Here is an 18,150-nt window from a genome sequence, read left to right on the forward strand (position 1 = left end):
CTCAGGAGCGCCGCCTCACGCCGAGCGGACCGCAGTTCTGCTCGTGTGCGGCAGGACACAAATTAACCGAGTTTTGGGAGGCGGTTGAGTGATGTTTCATAGTGCTGTGCTCTCACGGAGGGGCTGTGTGCATGTGCTGTATGTGCTAACTGCTTTTTCTTCCTACGCCAGCTGTGCACGCTATCACACAGAGGCAATCTATGCCATTGCATTGTAAACAGCTGTTAAAAGAGTAAGATGGAGGAAAAAGAGAAGAAGAAGCATCGTGCAAAGCATAGTGGGCCAAAGGCGGAGAAGAAAAGGAAACGTTATCTCAGCGACCTAGGAATAGGAGACGAGGAGAATGTGCGGAAGAAAAACCCCAAAGCCTTCACAGTCCAGTCTGCTGTGCGGATGGCCAGAGCTTTCCATAGGTAAGAAATGGGAATTGGTTACGGAGCATGGAAGGTCAGCTGGGAGGGTAGGTGCTGTCTGGGGTTTCTTTGTAACTTTGTGTAGAAATACACATAGTGTTATTTTCGCCGGTGTGCTTACATAGCTTACATCATTCACATTTGTTTGTCAGGAGCGTGATGCTTTCTGCATCTGTGCTAAGCGTGTTAGTCTTAAAAGAGAAGAATGCGTATAGCTCATTAGACTTGGTGGGAGTTCTACATACACATTAGGATCTGGGCTTTTGGTGAACCTTTGTGTCCAAGCTTTTGCAAATACTGCAGATTTTCAAAGAATAAATGTTAACTGATTTTATATTTATTTACTACAAATTTCTTCTCAGAACTCAGGATTTGAAGACTAAAAAACATCATATTCCTGTTGTTGACCGTACTCCTTTGGAGCCACCTCCTGTGGTGGTGGTTGTAGTTGGCCCTCCCAAGGTTGGAAAGAGTACGTTAATAAAATGTCTCATTAAGAACTTCACAAGGCAAAAACTGGTTGAAATACGAGGTCCTGTTACAATTGTTTCAGGTGAGAAATGGAAATGCTTATTTTGCACTGTTTGTTTGTTCTTGCTTTTAGAACTAGGATGTGTTCGTGTTCTCAATTTTTGGTCTTTTTGAAGAAATCATTTGAGTGTTTTATCAGTCATACTTATTAAGAACAAAAGAATATTAAGATTTAGGGTTTTGGGACACTTGTCCCTCTAAATTTGTTTTTGATCCTGCTGGGATCACAATTCTGATTTGATTTTTCACAAACACACACACACGTTTTCTGGCTTTTTTCCCAGTTTTTTCCATTCCCCAAACTCTCCCCAGTTTTTGCTTTTCCATTGGATTGTGATTTGCCTTTTGAACTGTTTTTCTCTAGCTTCATCGTAATATCTACACACATTCCCTATTCTTTAAGGTTCCGTGTCCTATAATGCTGTCTTTGTATCCCTTTTTTAAGCCAAGAATTAATTTGTCTAGTGATTTCCAGTTATATTTCTCTACCTTTCCCCCTGATCAGCTTTCTTTTTGTTAGATTTTCAGTCCCAGTTTCTACTCGTGTCTTAGTCTGTTCCCTTGGTTCTTTTCCCTGAATATTACCAGAGGGGGATCACTAAGGTTCTAGGGGAAGCACAGCCCACAGAAGCTCAAGGAACCAGTTTGTAAGGGAGATTTTGCTTGGAGATGGACAATTGCATGTTTGGTGCAGGTATACTCTTCAGAGACTTTAACTAATAAATCTCCTTTTAGCAAGGAATAATTTACAAATATGGGAATGAGAAGAAATGGAAAGTAAATGTCATGTGTTAAATTGTTTTTTCTGATCAGTCTACTGGGAGTTAAGGGTTGAATTTTGCAGTCGATGACCTGAATAAAAAAAAAAAAAAGATAACCTGTTGTGTGTAGTTGTTTATTCCCGTTTTCTAAAGTTCAGTTAGCTATCGCTAGTTAGTCAAGCCAAGTTAACAGTGGGTACTTTCTTCCTCATTTGAAAGCAAGTTAAGAAATTACTTGAAATCTACTTTTTTTTTCAAGGCAGAGGGTATTTTTCCTAATGATATAAAAAGAACAAAAATCTGTGGTAAAATAAAATCCGTAGTATTAACTCTGGGGCACTAAAGATAAAAGAAGCAGATATTTTTTTTTTTTCTTCAGAGTTAAAAAATGAAACAAAACATTTTTTTTTGCTTTTAGCATTGGTTTTGGAAAAGATCAAACAACTCCTTTGAAAACATATACTCAACCTGATAATTTTAAACCAAAAAGTTAGCAGAATTATAAACGTCTCAAAATAGGTACTTCTGCGACGGTGCATGTGGATGATCGGTATGCTAGACAAGAATTTGAGTCCCAGATACTGTTTAGGAACTTCAGGAATTTGGCCTGAGAAGAAAACAGTAGACTAATTAGTTTGGTCCCGCTGTTTCAGTTTTTGATTCGTAATTCTGTTTCAGGTAAAAAGCGCAGGCTAACTATTATTGAATGTGGATGTGACATTAACACAATGATTGACCTGGCTAAAGTTGCTGATTTGGTAAGTTACTGGCATGTGATTTCTACTATAGTTTATATTGCTTTTGACTGCACTACGCTGATGTCTGATTTCTCTACACATTGCTTTTGAAGGCAAAGCCGTCTTTTGTTTCAGAGAGAACAGGACTAGCCTTGACTGAACCTAATATTCCAGAACAATCTGTAGGACTTTCCTTATCCTGGGGATGGGTGAAAACAAAGGGTATGGGTGGCGGTGGTGAGGATGTGGAAGGAGGGAAATGCGACTGAACTTAATAGGTACTGCAACTCGTAAAATTTTAATGGAAGATATTGTAAAAGCCAAGGTGATAAATCTCTTCATTAAGAGATTTGATCAACCCACGTAAAATCTGAAAATGGTTTTTAGTCAAGAAGCTTTGTCTAAATGCATAAAGCAGAAATATATATTAAGTTTACTAGTTGGTTTTATTTGATGTGCCCTGATGTCTCCATCTTTGAAGATGACCATGAAAATCAATTGTAATACAATTGATTTCAGTGGAGTGTGGTCACCATTGTAGTTTATTGTTAACTTTTGGTTCAGGAGATCCCACCAACAGATTTTGGGGACCCAATGCTGATCTATTTGTCTATTTAGAATTTTACTTTACATGTGGATTTGGAATATATTATTCAGAGCTGATTAGAGTTTGAGATATTTTTCTAAATATTAACTAAATATCTAAATACATGTGTGCACTAGTCCAGATATTGTTCTATTTGCATGTTTTCTACTTGAGGAAATGAGATGTATTAAAAAAAAAACTTTCTGTCAGTAGATGTGCCAGATGTATGAGATTCTGCATGCACCTGGTTTTATTGTTATGAAGCTGAGATTACATTATCACTTGCAAATCTGTCATTAGTTCCCATGTGGTTTTGAGTTCTTAGTTGCTGAGGCCCTAAGGTGAATTTGCTTCCATTTTCATGTGACTGTTGGGTGCTGTTTTCCTGTGTCAGTGTGTTTCAGTGATGCATAACAGTAAGTGCAATGCTTGACATAAGTTTGTCTCATTTTACCAAAAGACTTGGCCTTAGAGGCGTTAGTAAATTTTCACAGACTTTCCTGCAAATATTGGAAGATGCTTAATTTTGTGTATTCTAAATTCACCAAGTAGACACCTGGTCAGACCTTATTATGACACTGTATGTTTTTGCATTCATAAAGCAACCTTATTCTTCTCTAGTTTTATTGGTGACAATAAGCAAATCAAAGCTATATAATGGAGATTTGATTTCCTAAGCCCTGCTAACTTCTAAAGTAGCTAAGATCCCACACTTTAATTAAAAAGCCGAAGTTGATTTTCAGGTTATGTGAAAATAAAGAGCAAAGCCTTTTGCAAGTTTTTGCAAGATTTTCGTTCCCAAGAAGTTTATGACTGTAAAGGTATGGTCTTTGAAATTAGCTCATGTGGGCACTGTGGTACTGTTATAGTGAAATGCTGATGATGTGTTTTCAGGTTCTAATGCTTATTGATGCCAGCTTTGGATTTGAGATGGAAACATTTGAATTCCTGAACATTTGTCAGGTACATGGCTTTCCCAAAATTATGGGAGTTCTTACCCACCTGGATGCATTGAAGAACAACAAACAATTAAAGAAGACCAAAAAGAAATTAAAGCACAGATTCTGGACTGAGGTGTATCTGGTATGACATTCAACATCTGTTTTTCCATATGTTTTGCATTATAGAAGCTAAATTTAAAGTAGGGCAGTACTTAAGTGTTTATTATATTCTTCCATTTTTTAAATGATACTATAAATGGACGATGCTGATGTATCAGATTATGTAATTTTTCTTTTATTTGCAAAAATAAAGGTGTAGGTGTTCCCTATCCTAGTATAACCAGATACTAAACGTGATATTAGCAAAAAGGTCTGTTGCATAGATGCTGTGCATGGAGGATCTGTTTGTAGGTCTGAGACAAATTAGCCTTTGTACAAATTTTTCTGGATGTGAATAATTTTTCTCTCAGATTTAGGAGGCAGTTTGCATGTTGAAGTAAACTAGTTAGTTTGATCATTTGGAACCAATTTTTAACCTGAAATTTCTGATTGTGATTTACAAATTGAATTGCTTTACCTTTTTATAGTTTTGTAGGTATTAAACTGATGTTTAGTATTTTCATGGTTTTTTTAATGTGTTTAGGGTGCTAAGCTGTTTTATCTGTCTGGGATGGTTCATGGAGAATATCAAAAGCAGGAAATTCACAATTTGGGGCGTTTTATCTCAGTTATGAAATTCCGACCTCTTACTTGGCAAACGTCTCACCCGTATGTTCTTGCAGACAGGTGAGTGTGCCTTTCCTCTCTGTTCTCCAGTCTTAGCATAGATACCACCTTGCTGTTTAAAAGAAAAAAACCTATAATGTTAGAGCCAGTCAGCGTTATGTGTGAGCGAATATCTAGTATTATCTAGATGGCTGTGGGGAAATGAAAGTGTGCTCTTCAGTTTTGTGCCATTAAGTTCTCACTTGCATTGGATCATATAGATAGGCCTTTGATATATTGTAAATATTTCTGAAACACAGAAAAAAAATTAATCCTGCTTGTTGATTATATCGAATTTCTGTGGAAAAGAAACAGCATTACAGCAATTTAAAAAGAGCTGATGAATTAGGTGTGTGAGTTCCCTGAAGTATGCTTTCTGCTCCATCACCATGTATAGCATTTGATTCACAATCTCTTTGGAACGTGAAGGTAATCTTAATGGTGGCTGTGCCTCCTGAGAAATTACATTATTTTTGATACGTGATTGCCAGAACACTCATAGTTGTGATTAAACTCCTGCAAGAATCCAAGATGCCTAGAAAAACTCTCTTCCAAAGCTCGTAACTCTTTACAAGAAGTTCTCAAAGAAGCAGATAAGCATCCTGTGAAGTCCTGCAAAATGCACAAAGTAAAATGAGGAAAAAAAATCTGTAGTCTTTCAGTAACATTACTTTAGTTTGCTTTTTGTTCTTTTTCTTTATGTTCATTCTTCTTTGATTATTAGAGACTGCAGAGAACACAGTGGCAGCAGTGATGCTGCAATTTTCGTTTTCTAAATTACCTTTATTCAAAAGTTACTACTAGGTCTGCTGGCTATTCTAACTTTTTTTTTTTTTTTGAATGCTGGCTAGAATGGAAGAGTTGACCAACCCAGAAGATGTTCGAATGAATCCCAAATGTGACAGGAAGATATCACTTTATGGATACTTGAGAGGAGCCCATCTGAAAAATAGAAGTCAAATTCATATGCCAGGTAATTTGTCAGATTCTTAAAACTGTTTTTGCATGGATCTATGAATAACAACATAGCTGTTATAATTTTTATTGTGGAATGATTTGTATCTTTAAATTGTACATTGTAAAATAGATTTTACACCTTTCTAAATATATGTTAAGCTTTTGGAAATTATTTTGCATAATATATGTTTTTGTAAAAATAAATCTTTGAAATAGTTTGCCTTTAAATTGTGCGGTTTTGTTGCAGTGTTAAACAGAATTTTGGCAGTGTCTTAAGTTTTTCAAAGGTGTTTTGCTTTAAAAGGTGCTTAAAGTACAAAACACACCAGCTCTAATACTGAAAAGTAAATTTGGCTTATGTAAAATTTCTCACATTCATTGAATAAATCTGCTATTTTAAGTGAACTATTTAAAAGCTAAAATCCAAAATCATTTCAATAGTAAATTTACAGGCCTACTCAGAAAAGTGATTTGCTGGTTTTCTCGTTTAAAAACAAGCTAACCCAAAGCTTTCCAGTATTCTGGTGAACTTGGGTATGCTTTTCTTAAGTTCAGTGGTGAGGCAGAAGCATTGGGTGTTTGATACAGAGCTGGCTATTGATGAACCACTGAATGCTACAACGTTCCATTTCTGTTTTTATTAGTCTCTTCATGGTGAATTGTGCAAACTTCTGAATCAAAACTTTGTGAAAACCTTATTGCTTTCCTTGTCTGTCACCCCAGGTGTAGGAGACTTTACTGTGAGTGATGTGAGTTTCCTACCAGACCCCTGTGCTCTACCTGAACAGCAGAAGAAGCGTTCTTTAAATGAGAAAGAGAAACTAGTCTATGCCCCCCTTTCAGGAGTTGGGGGCATTGTGTATGATAAAGATGCTGTTTATATTGACCTTGGTGGAAGCCATGCTCACGAAAAAGAAGAGGTAAGGGAATGCCATTGATGGTTTGAATTCTGTTGCAAAATGTAGTTTTTATATTTAAGTCAAAGTAAGTGTTTAAAAATAAGCTGCTTTAAAATAATCAATCCTTATGTATCTGTAGCAGGTAATTTCTCCTCTAGTGATTTCATAGGAGGAATATTTTTATCATCTCTGTGTAAAATATTGTGCAAAACATTTGAAGGATCAGTTAATAATAAGTACCTAAAGTTAGTTTCATAAACTTTCCAAACATTGACTTCAGATCTAGAAAAGCTCCCGGTACTGGGTTATTATCACTCTTTCTTTGCAGGGCACAGTGATAGTAGGATTACACTTAAGAGGATTTGACCGGTCAGAGGGAAACATGAAGTGGAGAATGTTGCGTACAAACAGATTGAATTCAGCTGTTTTCCCCTGTATTGTGCTAAATATTTAATATGTTTGGGTCTGTGATAATGTGTGCTTGCCAATACTTACTGAAGTGGTTGCATATTGTGAAGGAGGGCCTCTTATTTTTTCTTGGGTTAATATCGTATGCGTTCTTGAAATATGAAGAGGGGAAGGGAGAACTTGTTATTCTGAGAAAATCTTTATTTAAAATTCTTCAGAATTTTTTATTGCATATGAATATTTCTACTGTTTTGGCAGATTAGTGACACTGTTAGCTGTTCATTAGAGGTTTGTTTATTCATTTTAATTGAAAAGTAAAAAAATCTTGGCTTTCCAGGTGGAAGTGAGACCAAATTACGAACTAGTTCAAAGCCTCATCTCCACACATTCAGCTATTGATGTTAAGATGGCATCAAGCAAGGTCTCTCTCTTCATGGACTCAAGACCCTTAGGTTCAGAAGACGTAGGACAAGAGTAAGTTTTGAATGTTGAGCGGCGTTTGAGCATGAATGAATCTCTAATATAGGAGAAACGCTCAACAGAGCATAATTAGTAGAATGGCTTATTGCCTGATTCTTCTTCTGAGACTACTCATGCCATGTGTATTTTGAGATAGGAATAATTGATAATAGAAAAGTCTTGCAAGCAGTATAGTCCTGCCTCCCAGGAATTCCTTGCTGATATAGCCCTAAGTGACATATTTCTGTTTTTCTTCAGAGTTTCAGAGAATGGCAGTCATAATCTTCAGTAAAATTCAAGTAACCTATTTTCATTCCATGGAAAATAAAGACATTTCTTGGAATTATCTATGGCTATAGCATAGGGTGTGTTCTTGAATTAAGAGGTGTTCCATATTTAAAGATCTCCATTGCCTTTTTAGTGTTCTCCATAACCTCACTCTGTTTTAAAAAAAAAAAAAATTCCTAACATGAAGCTTCATTGTTTCATTAAAGTTTCCTTGTACTTTACCATCTTTGGATAAACAGGTTTGTGATGCCGAAAGAAGAGAAACAGTTTGATTTGAAGACTGGAAGAGTACGTCGGAAGGCATTATTTGAAGAAGAAGAGAGAGAGAGTGATGATGCAGTGAGTGATGAGGAGGATGACCAAGAAGAAGAAGCAGCAGCAATGTCTGAGGATGAAAGTGACAGCGATGTGGAAGATGATGCTGAGGAAGAAAGTGACAGAGACCTATTAGGGGAAGAGATGGCTGTTGCGAGAGCCAAATGTCTGAAAAGAGAGGTGGCTAAAGAAGCAGCAGTGAATGAACTCCCAGCGTTTGCAGACAGTGAGGATGATCTTGAGATGAGCTCCGAAGAAAGAGGAAAAACTAGTATTGAAGAGAGTGAGATGGAGGAAGATGACGAGGAGGAGGAGCAGCAGCAAAGGAGTTACGAAAATGGAAGCTCAGATAGTGAATTTGAGGTTGCGAGCAAAAGAGTAGCTGAGTCTAAGCAATATGAAATAAATAATGAAGATACAGAAATGAGATCACAAATCCCAGATCACAGTCTGAAAAGAAAAGCAGTGCTCACTACAGATTCGGGAAACTGCACAGCAGAAGAGGCATCCGAATCTGAGGTTGAAAACTCTTCCTTCGATGAGGGTGATGGTGAAGGATCACATGATGAGTTAGAAGCTGAAGAGTCGAATGGGAAGGGATTTCGGCACACTCAAGCAAAGAAAGCTGATACTATTAGACAGACTAAACTTAAAGTTGTAGAAGCTGAGGATGATGATGTGGAGAATCTACTGAGAGAGGAAGAGGAGTATGAAGAAAAAATAGATCTTTCTGCTGACACAACAGGTAGACTATAAATGTTAAAAATTTTTACTATCCTTTTTTAATCAGGTTCATTGTTAAAGGATATTATAATTAATAAATACCATATAAAGTTGCCTCTCCAATATATATGTAGTTGTTAAGTGGGAAATGTCAAGCTGGGAAACCTGGGATTATCTGCTATTAAGCCTTTGATTTGCAAAGCAGTATGCAGGTTTTGGGTTTCATTCCCCTAAAACGGAGGTGGTTCATTTTACAGACTTATTCTGCACACATTTCTCTTTAACTTGAATCTTCATGGCTACGTGTGTAAAAAGCAAGCAAACAAACAGAAAAATTACATGCTCTGTTACATTTAGAAAGAATGGGGAAATGTTAATCAAATGTGTTAACTACTTACTGAGCAGTGGAACAGGTTGCCCAGGCAAGTTGTAGCATCTCCATTCTTGGAGATACTCAAAAGCCATCTGAACGTGGGGATGGGCAGCCTGCGGTAGGTGACCCTGCTTGAGCAGTAGGGCTGGGCAAGATGACATCCAGAAGTCTCTTCCAACTTCATCCATTCTGTAAATCTGTAAAGAAGGCGTATATCATCATGAAAATAATCCAATATTTTACTATTGCTGATAATTTCTTAAAAGTTTGTCCTAAAATTAGGACTTACCAGAAAAAAATGAGTGATGTTAGCCATGGTTTATGTTTCTGTGTATATATGGAGGATGAAAAACAGAAACTGTGGCTTATGTGTACGCTTCTTAAACCTGTTATGTCCTTACTTACGTTATTTGTGTACCTTCTAATTTTTGTTCTTTTTTTGAAGGTAGAATGCAATTTTTTTTCTTTTTCAGGTGCACTTAAATGGAAAGAGGATCTCACACAGAAGGCAGCTCAGGCCTTTCTAAGACAGCAACGTTCAACCCCGAATCTTCGTAAACTCGTATATGGAACAGGTACAAACCTGTTTTGAAACTTGCACTGTCTTAATATATGTAGCCTTTTGGCTGTTACCAAATTTGCAAATCTGAATCTTTGAGCACTGTCTTTTGGTGGGAGAGTTAATTGAGTTTTTAAATTGCTGATACTAACTTTTACTAATAATTGTAGTAAAGACTGTTTCTACTTTTCTAATAAAAAGTTAAGCTCATTTTAAGCTCATTTTCCAGTCTATTCCTTTGTTATTCATGTTTTCTAGTACAAATATTTCCCCGCTAACATCTAAAGTTCGATAATTTATATAATTATCTGGTAGATGTTACACAACTCCGTTATGGTAGTTGATGTGTTTCATAAAGGGATGTTGTTTTTTGGCTGTTTTCAGGAATTTCTGTCTCATAGTGACTTGTGTGGAATATTTTTAGATATGACTTAGTATTATGTCTGTAATAAGGGTGTTTGTCAAGAGGAAAAAAAAAGCTGTCTGGCTTAAAAGGAAGATAAAATTGCTATTCATATGATTTGTTGTGTTTAATTCAGAGCTTTTCCAGTAGCTGTCTGTGCGTACAAACCTCATCATTCGGAACCTCTGTAGAATACAATGAGAATTTGGCTTTTCTAAACTTGCTGTAGTTCAGGAGTGGGAAGATTTGCTGACAGATTCTCAAGCCTGATATTCTTGATTTACAGGCTAGCTTTATGATGTTTCCATTCATGGATCGTTTTGGTATTGTTACTACTTATGATATCGAATGAACATCCTGTGTTTAATTCTTGGGCAATATTTTTTTTTTTTCAAATGAGTCAAGTTATGCAAATAGAACCAGATTGCAGGGTGCTAAAAGAAATTTGAACTGTATGGAATTTGCAACATGTAATTCACTTCACAATATGGGACAACTGTACAACTGAAGTTCACTATAATCACGGTGTGTAGTATCTCCCTGGTTGCTGCTCACCTTATTTTGTCCTTGTGAGGGTATTAATTTAATTCTTCACACTGGATCAGTGCACCTTTTTTTCAGTCTTCTATATTTTTTCTCCTCAGACTACTGCAGGTATTGGTGAAATGTAAGGCAGAAGAGAGGTTCTTGATGAATGTAAACCATGTACTATAGGGGAAATAATCACAGCTTGTATGTTTTATTTAGTTATCGAGGATGAGGACCACGAGAGTGAGGATGCAGGTGATGAACTTGGAGGTTTGTTTCGTGTCAGCTGTCCAGACAAAGCATCTAAACAGCAGGCTAATGCTCTTGACTGCTCCAAATTTCTGATAGAAAAGCCACAAGATTGGGATTTAGAAGAGGTAATACCATTGGATAATTGCTTCTGCATGTCTTTTACTGGTTATGTCCTAGCTGTGTCTTGTAAAGTACTACTGAGCTGGAATTGAAACAGGCCTATGGGAGCTACAGCCAGTGTGTTGTATCTTCTGCTATCTCTGTTGCTAGAAGTATTTAGAAGCTAACAGATTCCAAGGTCTGTTCTTACAGGAATGGAAAATGAGAATAAGTCAATTTAATGCTTGGCTCTCTTAAGTATTTGGTGGATCGTAGTTTGCTATTTATTTACCAAGAAGAGAACACAAGGAGATCACAAGTGAAAATACTGTGTGGGGTAGAGACTTGTTAGTGTAAAGACCTTTGGGCGAGAGTTGAGTTGGTTTCACAGTCCTGATTTGCTGGGGCATTGTCTAGTTTTGGTAATGATGTCTTGATGTGGAGCTGTGCGTGAGAGTATCAAATTACCTCTGAGGTGGTATCTCCGATGTAGAAATGGGGAGCATATTGGAGAATGTTTCTATTGATGACAAGCTGTGCAAGACAATGGCTTATTTTGCAGGTTATGAGCAATATTCGAGACTGCTTTGTTACTGGAAAGTGGGAAGATGGTAAAGATGCAGCAAAGCTGTTGGAGGAAGATGGTATGTGTAAGACTTCTAAAAACGATTACTGTATACAGGATTTTTAAGAAAAGTACAACTTTGTAGTTACGTATGTAGAATGTTTTACATTAGTGAAATACTTAAAAATGTTTTGAAACTATTGCATAAAATATTGTGCAGATACTAATATAATGACACTGCTGTAAATCTTCGTGCGAACAGTAGGCAAGTACCATATTCAGAAAATTTACTCTCTGGAAAATAGGGTATATAATTTAAATCAGGAAATGGAGTCCTTATTCAACGCTTGGCCAAGCTGACTTCAAGTTATATATCTGAGTTTAACTATTCATCCTCTATGTATGGTTTATTCTTTGGGATAGTCTCAGTAGAAATAAGAAATTCTTCCTTGGATTTGGCTGGAAAATGAGATCTATCTTCAAATGTTTTGAAGGTGGTTTTGTTTGGTTTTTTCCAGTTATGAAATATTTAGAAAATTTTAATAATGTGGCTGTATCTTATATGCAAAATGATTGTGGTTTCAGGGGCTTCTATAAGCATTTAACTTAAAAATTGCCTGCTATATTTACATTTTTCATTGATGTTTTTACAATTAATGGTAGGAGCTTGGTTGCTCTGCTAGTGTCTTCTGTTGTTAGAGTGCTAGCTAATGTGCTCTGTGATCCTTTGGAATGATCTAAAATTTATTTATGTTTTTGAAATCATAAAAGTACTGAAAAGAAGGAGCCACAGGAGCTCAGCTGAGACTTCTCAGCTGAAACTATACAGTGGGCAGAAAAGAGTTATAAAACTGTTGATGGTAAGAAAAAATATTTGGGCTGAAACTAATGTACAAAGCAGTACTGAGAAATGCACAGTACTGAAAATATCAGAAACTGTATGGAACAGTTCAGCAGAATGGTTAACTGCAATATAACAATGGTTAACTGTCAGGTATCTTGGGTGCATATTGTTGCAGAAGAGCTGTATGGAGATTTTGAAGACCTTGAAACCGGCGTTGTGTACAAAGGAAAGCGTACTGCTGAAGATGAGGTCTGATCTCTATTTTTCTATACATGTACATGAGTTTCCGATGATGTAATAGGTGTCCTATGTAATAAATCTAGTTTTCATGAAAGAAAGAAATCAATGGGAGGAAGGAAGAAAAGGTATATGTATTATGGACTTTGGAACTTACAAATATATAAATGGCATGTTTTTAGTCTCAAACTGAATTGTTTAATTTGTAGAAGTCACCTCACTTATTTAACAGTAGGTGTCAGGCTTAATCAAGAGCTAGAGGATCTGGAGATACAAGAGAAGTATTTTAAACCAAATGTGATCATAACAGTTTGTACTATATCATTTCATCTGAGGAGATTGTAGAGCTGTGTTTAAACACAACAAATCATGAAAACTGACATAGTTCCCTAGTCGTTCCTCATCTCTGCATAAAAGAGGCTGATGGAAGCAATTTTATGCTGTGGCTTGGATATCTTCCAAGAACAGAGCTGTAGTTGCCTGTGGCAATATGGATTGAAAAAACAGTATTTTTTTTGAACCAAACAACTGGATGACTTTGCATTTCATTGTCAAATTGAGACTAATGGCATTACTTTGGCAGTTTTCAAATAGTCTGTGAACAAACTTCCTCCCTTCTGGCCTCTAGAGTGCTGCCTTCCAGCACAGTGTTATTACTTTTCTTTCCTCTTTTATTATGTATGCTTATTTTATCTGTAGAATAACAGGGAACAGATCCTAGAACTGACCTACCTGACATTAAAATAAATGTGAAGTCAAGAAATTTTCTCAGTGAAAAGGGATATGGTTAGATCATGAAATATTTTGGTTATTGCTGAAGCTACATTTTCTCTCGTGATTGGTTTACTAATTTCTGTCTAAAATGGAAATATTTTTAAAGTGACTAACAATTTGCATTATGACAAAATATTACTTAATATATATTAAACTGTAAATCAAAATGGATTGTTTTCAGTGAGTGAACCATTTTACATGTTTGATAACTTACTGTTGATCAGTGTGGAAGTGAAGAAGAGGAGGAAGATGGAATAACGTCCAAACCAGAACCTGAAGAGGAGGAAAAGGAAAAGGAGCGTGTGGACAAGAAACGGAAGCTGAAAGAAATGTTTGATGCGGAGTATGATGAAGGGGATGCCACGTATTTTGATGATCTTAAAGAAGAAATGCATAAACAAGCACAGGTACCAGCTGTTAACTTGGCAATTTATCTGGCTATGGATCTTGAAAAACACCCCACAGTTTGCCCAGAGGCTTTTTCCTGGAGACATATATGACATTCAGGAGTTAATTCAGAAACTACACACAGAGAAATATATGCTTGTAATTTTTTTTTATGGTTGAACTTTTTTATTCCATTTGTCTGAAAGAATAATAAGCAAACAAGATTTATCACCTAAACTTCATCTGCTTAAAAGATTTTAACAGTTATCCCTTTGACCCTTAGTGGTGGAACCAGGATGACAGGTCAAAAAAACCCCAACAACCCAAAAAACCACAAACAAAACAAAAAAACCCAAAACATGAGAGAGAAGGATCCCCTCCAGGAAGGGGAAGGCATCCTTTATGTGTAGGAAGGTGAAAATCTTTCTTGTACTAGTCTCTGTCAGGTATTTTCCTGATACTGTTTTTTAGTGTGATTTTTGCAATGTTAATAATGGCTAAATACGTCCTGTGTGGCAGTCTTTCATCAAACTGTCAAGTTATTTTGAGGAGAAAATAATGGATGACCGTTGTTCTGTTTGTGTGATAGGAGTCTGCAGGGTAACTGCAGTATCCAGAACTGAAGGTGTTAATTTGTTCCAGACCTTGATTTTTTTTAAATAAAGTCTTGTAAGCCTAAAAGTAGGTCCTTTCTTTGGCTGACCTGGAAGAACATTGCCTTACATTGCTTATAACTTCTCTGTCTTCTCTTCTGATAAAATCTTGCCATAAATATTCATTAAATTAATCATTACATTCTTGCATTAGCTTCTGCCATAAGTGATCATATGAGCTCTGGAATGCTGATGTACTTAGTAAGAGCACTTAAAGGGTAAAGAAGGACATTCCAGTAAAAGAACACAAGACAATTTACAACTGTTTCACTCAAGGTCTGTTACAGAAGTACGTATTGGCAATACTCCTACTATAGGATGGAATGGCAAGGATCTCAAACTGGCCATGTGTAAAGGCTTCTAGAAAAATAAACTTGGACCAGAAGATTTGTGGCATGTCTTAATACCTTGAGAAATTAATAATTAGTTTGCTAAACATGGCATCTTATAAGTAGTTGAACATCAGGAGATAGAACAGGAGGGTGAGGTTTCTGTTTTTCACAAGAATATCTTGTTAAATAGTCACTCTATCTACATTCAAATGGCACAGAAGAGCTTTAAAAGGCCCTTTTGATGATACTCGGTGTGAGGATGTACAGAAATACTTTAAAGCTGCTGAGTAAGATAGGAGCCCAGCCTCCTCATAAAGTGACACCTTGAAGATCAGGATGTTAACTTAAAAAGGTACTTGGGCTCCTAAATCAAAAACATGCTTTTGACAGTTGTATCTTTAAAATCCAAAGTCACTGTCACAAAGGGTATCTCAGAAGTCACTCAGTCATTTGCTTCCCTTGGGTACTGTCTTTCAAGCAGACTTAACAGGCCCACTTGGGATTTTACACTGAAAGGAATTCATGGTGGCAGAGATCTTGCTCTGAGTAAAAAGTCTCAAAACCAGATAATTCCCAAGAGATTTAGATAAATGTTAGTGCGTTTTAAATAGAACTGGCAACTCATGAACAAGTTGTTAATACTTGAATTTTGTGAAATGTATGGTGACCTTCTCTTTGTCACATAGCTTAACCGAGCAGAATTTGAAGATCAAGATGATGAGACCAGAGTGCAGTATGAGGGCTTTCGGCCTGGGATGTATATTCGAATAGAGATTGAGAATGTCCCATGTGAATTTGTCCTGAATTTTGACCCTCATTATCCCATTATTCTGGGTGGTTTAGGCAACAGCGAAGGAAATGTTGGATATGTACAGGTATGTAGCCAAAGCTGTGAGTGTACTTTATATTGGTACAGGTATGCTCAGAGTATCTGGAGTTATTTTTTTTTTCTGATTATTTAAGATACAATAAACACAGAGAGAAACCTTTGAAACTTGAATAGGGGTTTGCTTTTGACACAGTTACCTCTACAGTAGCAGACACTGGCTTTTTACAGGCTTAACTGAATTACTGGAAGAAGTTACTGTTGTTTGATGTTCATCTGCAGAGATCTGTCAGGACTAAAGGTCTGATACAGTGATTGCTAAATTGCAAACAAATTTTACTCTGAGGTTCATGGTCTATGGACAATGGGCTATAGAAAAGTTACTAAGCACTCATATATGTTATTAATATAAGACTTGCTCATGCATGCAAACATGACTTGAAAGTGAGTGAAATACTGATTAGCTTTATTTTTCCAGTCAACCTAGTATTCATAAGAATGCTCAAAGTTATAAAGCTTACTGAATAAAAAATTCTAGTGTAGGTGAAAGTTGCTTTCAATCATTCCTGAAAATTAGGGCTTGAATTTCAGAATTAATATTATTATCCTGTAATGGCATTGTTCATCTTTTAATTAGTTGCGCCTGAAGAAGCACCGATGGTATAAGAAGATACTCAAGACACGTGATCCTTTAATCCTTTCATTAGGGTGGAGGCGATTTCAGACTATTCCCATGTTCTACATTGAAGATCACAATGGGCGTCATAGACTTCTGAAGTACACACCACAACATATGCATTGTGGAGCAACTTTCTGGGGTGAGGCCTTTCTGGAGTTACTGTCCTGTATCACTTAATCATTATAAAATTCTCAGGCTTTACAGAATGTGTCAGGAAAAACAGCCAGTAGCTTCGGGAATGAAGTCTTCAAAAAGTTGTGTTTCCTGTGGAATGTAAAACAGTATAGGAAAACAGGCAATTGCCTATTATTTGTGAACTATTTGTATTTTAATCAAATTCTGAGCATTCTGCCAGGGTGTATTGCATGTAAGAGGAACCTGGTGTGTTGGCTGAGTGCCAAGAGATGCTTGCAAGCATTATGGGCCCAGCCCTGCAAGTGCTTCCATACATGACTAACTTCTTGTTAACCATTCCTTTGAATTTCTTGGGGCTATATGTGTGAGTAATGGGTTGAATGCTTTAAACTTTTATTTGGTTTTATTCATTGTGAATATCTTGCTCATATTTCTAAGCTTTCTGACTTTAAATAGAGGTCAGATGTGTAGCAAAGCTTTTCATAAATTTTTTACATTTAATTTTCGTACAGGGCCCATCACTCCTCAGGGGACAGGATTTTTGGCAGTTCAGTCTGTCAGTGGTGCCACGGTAGGTTTGTTATCACAAATGCTGATTACTGCTTTCCATGGCTCTTTGTATAAAATATATAGATTTGGGGAAGAAGGTTTACATCTGGTAAAATTGTGATATTGTAGGAACCGAGAAAGTAAGTGGACTTATGCTTTTGAAAGATGTATTGTGATGAGATAGGAAACTGGGTAGAGGCTTTTTGTTAACAGTTTTCATCTGATACACTGAAAATGACAAATAGGGCTTTATTATTTTCTGTGGAAGGATTTATACCTACTTGATTTTCAGGTACTAAGTAGATGATTTGAAAACATTTTTACGGGATGAGATACTGATGTTTTTCTTAAAAGTTTTCCTTCAGTGTGATTTCTCCACATCTCATTAGAATGTTTATGGGTATCTGAATTAATTTGAAAAGTATTAAAGCAGTATTTATCAAAAATGATCTTTGTTGCATATATATTACCCAAAGGTAGATTTATGTTTACGTATAACTATTTATGTGTACATATAACAAAAGCTTTACCTGGCATTGTAATGAGCATGACGGTAATAAGAGTGGTGATTCTTATCTCCTTACTAAAATACGCCTTGCGCTGTCTTCTTGTTATATGTATATGTGTCCCTAGCATCGTATAGTGACTTAACAGCAGTGCACAGAGCAGTTCTTTGAGATGTGTCTGAGTAAGTTTCTGTTTCATAAAGAGAACGGAGTAAGGGAGTAAGGTAGGTAACAAGGACTCTTAGATTGGTTCCAGGGTAATTTCAGAATGGCTATTCTGAAAATCTCATTAGTGAATGCTATGTGAGCAGCACCTCAACTACTCTGTAGGAAGTCAGTTTGCATTTGTCATGCTGCTACCCAGTACTTGGGTAAAAGTTATGAATTACGAACTCAAACTCATAAAAGCAGTGGAAATGTATCAGTGAAATGGTTGCTTCACTCTTTGGTAAATATACAAATAAAAAAATAATTAAAAAATATTAATCTGTATGTTTCAGCCTGATTTCCGGATTGCTGCGACAGGAGTTGTGCTTGATTTAGATAAATCCATAACTATTGTAAAGAAATTAAAGCTAACTGGTGTTCCATTCAAAATTTTTAAGAACACTTCTTTTATTAAGGTAGGTACGTGTACTGTAAAACTACGTATAACCAATGTTAGGC

General features: G+C 36.4%; 1 protein-coding gene across 1 annotated transcript in view; it reads left to right on the top strand.

The window, feature by feature from the left end:
• The first annotated feature begins 237 nt into the window (after window positions 1-237).
• BMS1 (BMS1 ribosome biogenesis factor) overlaps window positions 238-18,150 on the top strand; it is a 22,063-nt gene continuing 4,150 nt past the window's right edge. The window contains exons 1-18 of the mRNA XM_010143577.1: window positions 238-413; window positions 776-966; window positions 2,384-2,463; window positions 3,923-4,111; window positions 4,613-4,755; window positions 5,586-5,707; window positions 6,415-6,593; window positions 7,327-7,472; window positions 7,985-8,805; window positions 9,630-9,731; window positions 10,866-11,023; window positions 11,560-11,641; window positions 12,582-12,655; window positions 13,642-13,824; window positions 15,476-15,664; window positions 16,253-16,433; window positions 16,942-17,000; window positions 17,985-18,107. Coding sequence (XP_010141879.1) covers window positions 238-413; window positions 776-966; window positions 2,384-2,463; window positions 3,923-4,111; window positions 4,613-4,755; window positions 5,586-5,707; window positions 6,415-6,593; window positions 7,327-7,472; window positions 7,985-8,805; window positions 9,630-9,731; window positions 10,866-11,023; window positions 11,560-11,641; window positions 12,582-12,655; window positions 13,642-13,824; window positions 15,476-15,664; window positions 16,253-16,433; window positions 16,942-17,000; window positions 17,985-18,107 — 3,198 coding nt within the window. The remainder of the gene's footprint in view (window positions 414-775; window positions 967-2,383; window positions 2,464-3,922; window positions 4,112-4,612; window positions 4,756-5,585; window positions 5,708-6,414; window positions 6,594-7,326; window positions 7,473-7,984; window positions 8,806-9,629; window positions 9,732-10,865; window positions 11,024-11,559; window positions 11,642-12,581; window positions 12,656-13,641; window positions 13,825-15,475; window positions 15,665-16,252; window positions 16,434-16,941; window positions 17,001-17,984; window positions 18,108-18,150) is intronic.

Source organism: Buceros rhinoceros, unplaced genomic scaffold (genome assembly GCF_000710305.1).
Source record: "Buceros rhinoceros silvestris isolate BGI_N320 unplaced genomic scaffold, ASM71030v1 scaffold4309, whole genome shotgun sequence".
Lineage (NCBI taxonomy): Eukaryota > Metazoa > Chordata > Aves > Bucerotiformes > Bucerotidae > Buceros > Buceros rhinoceros.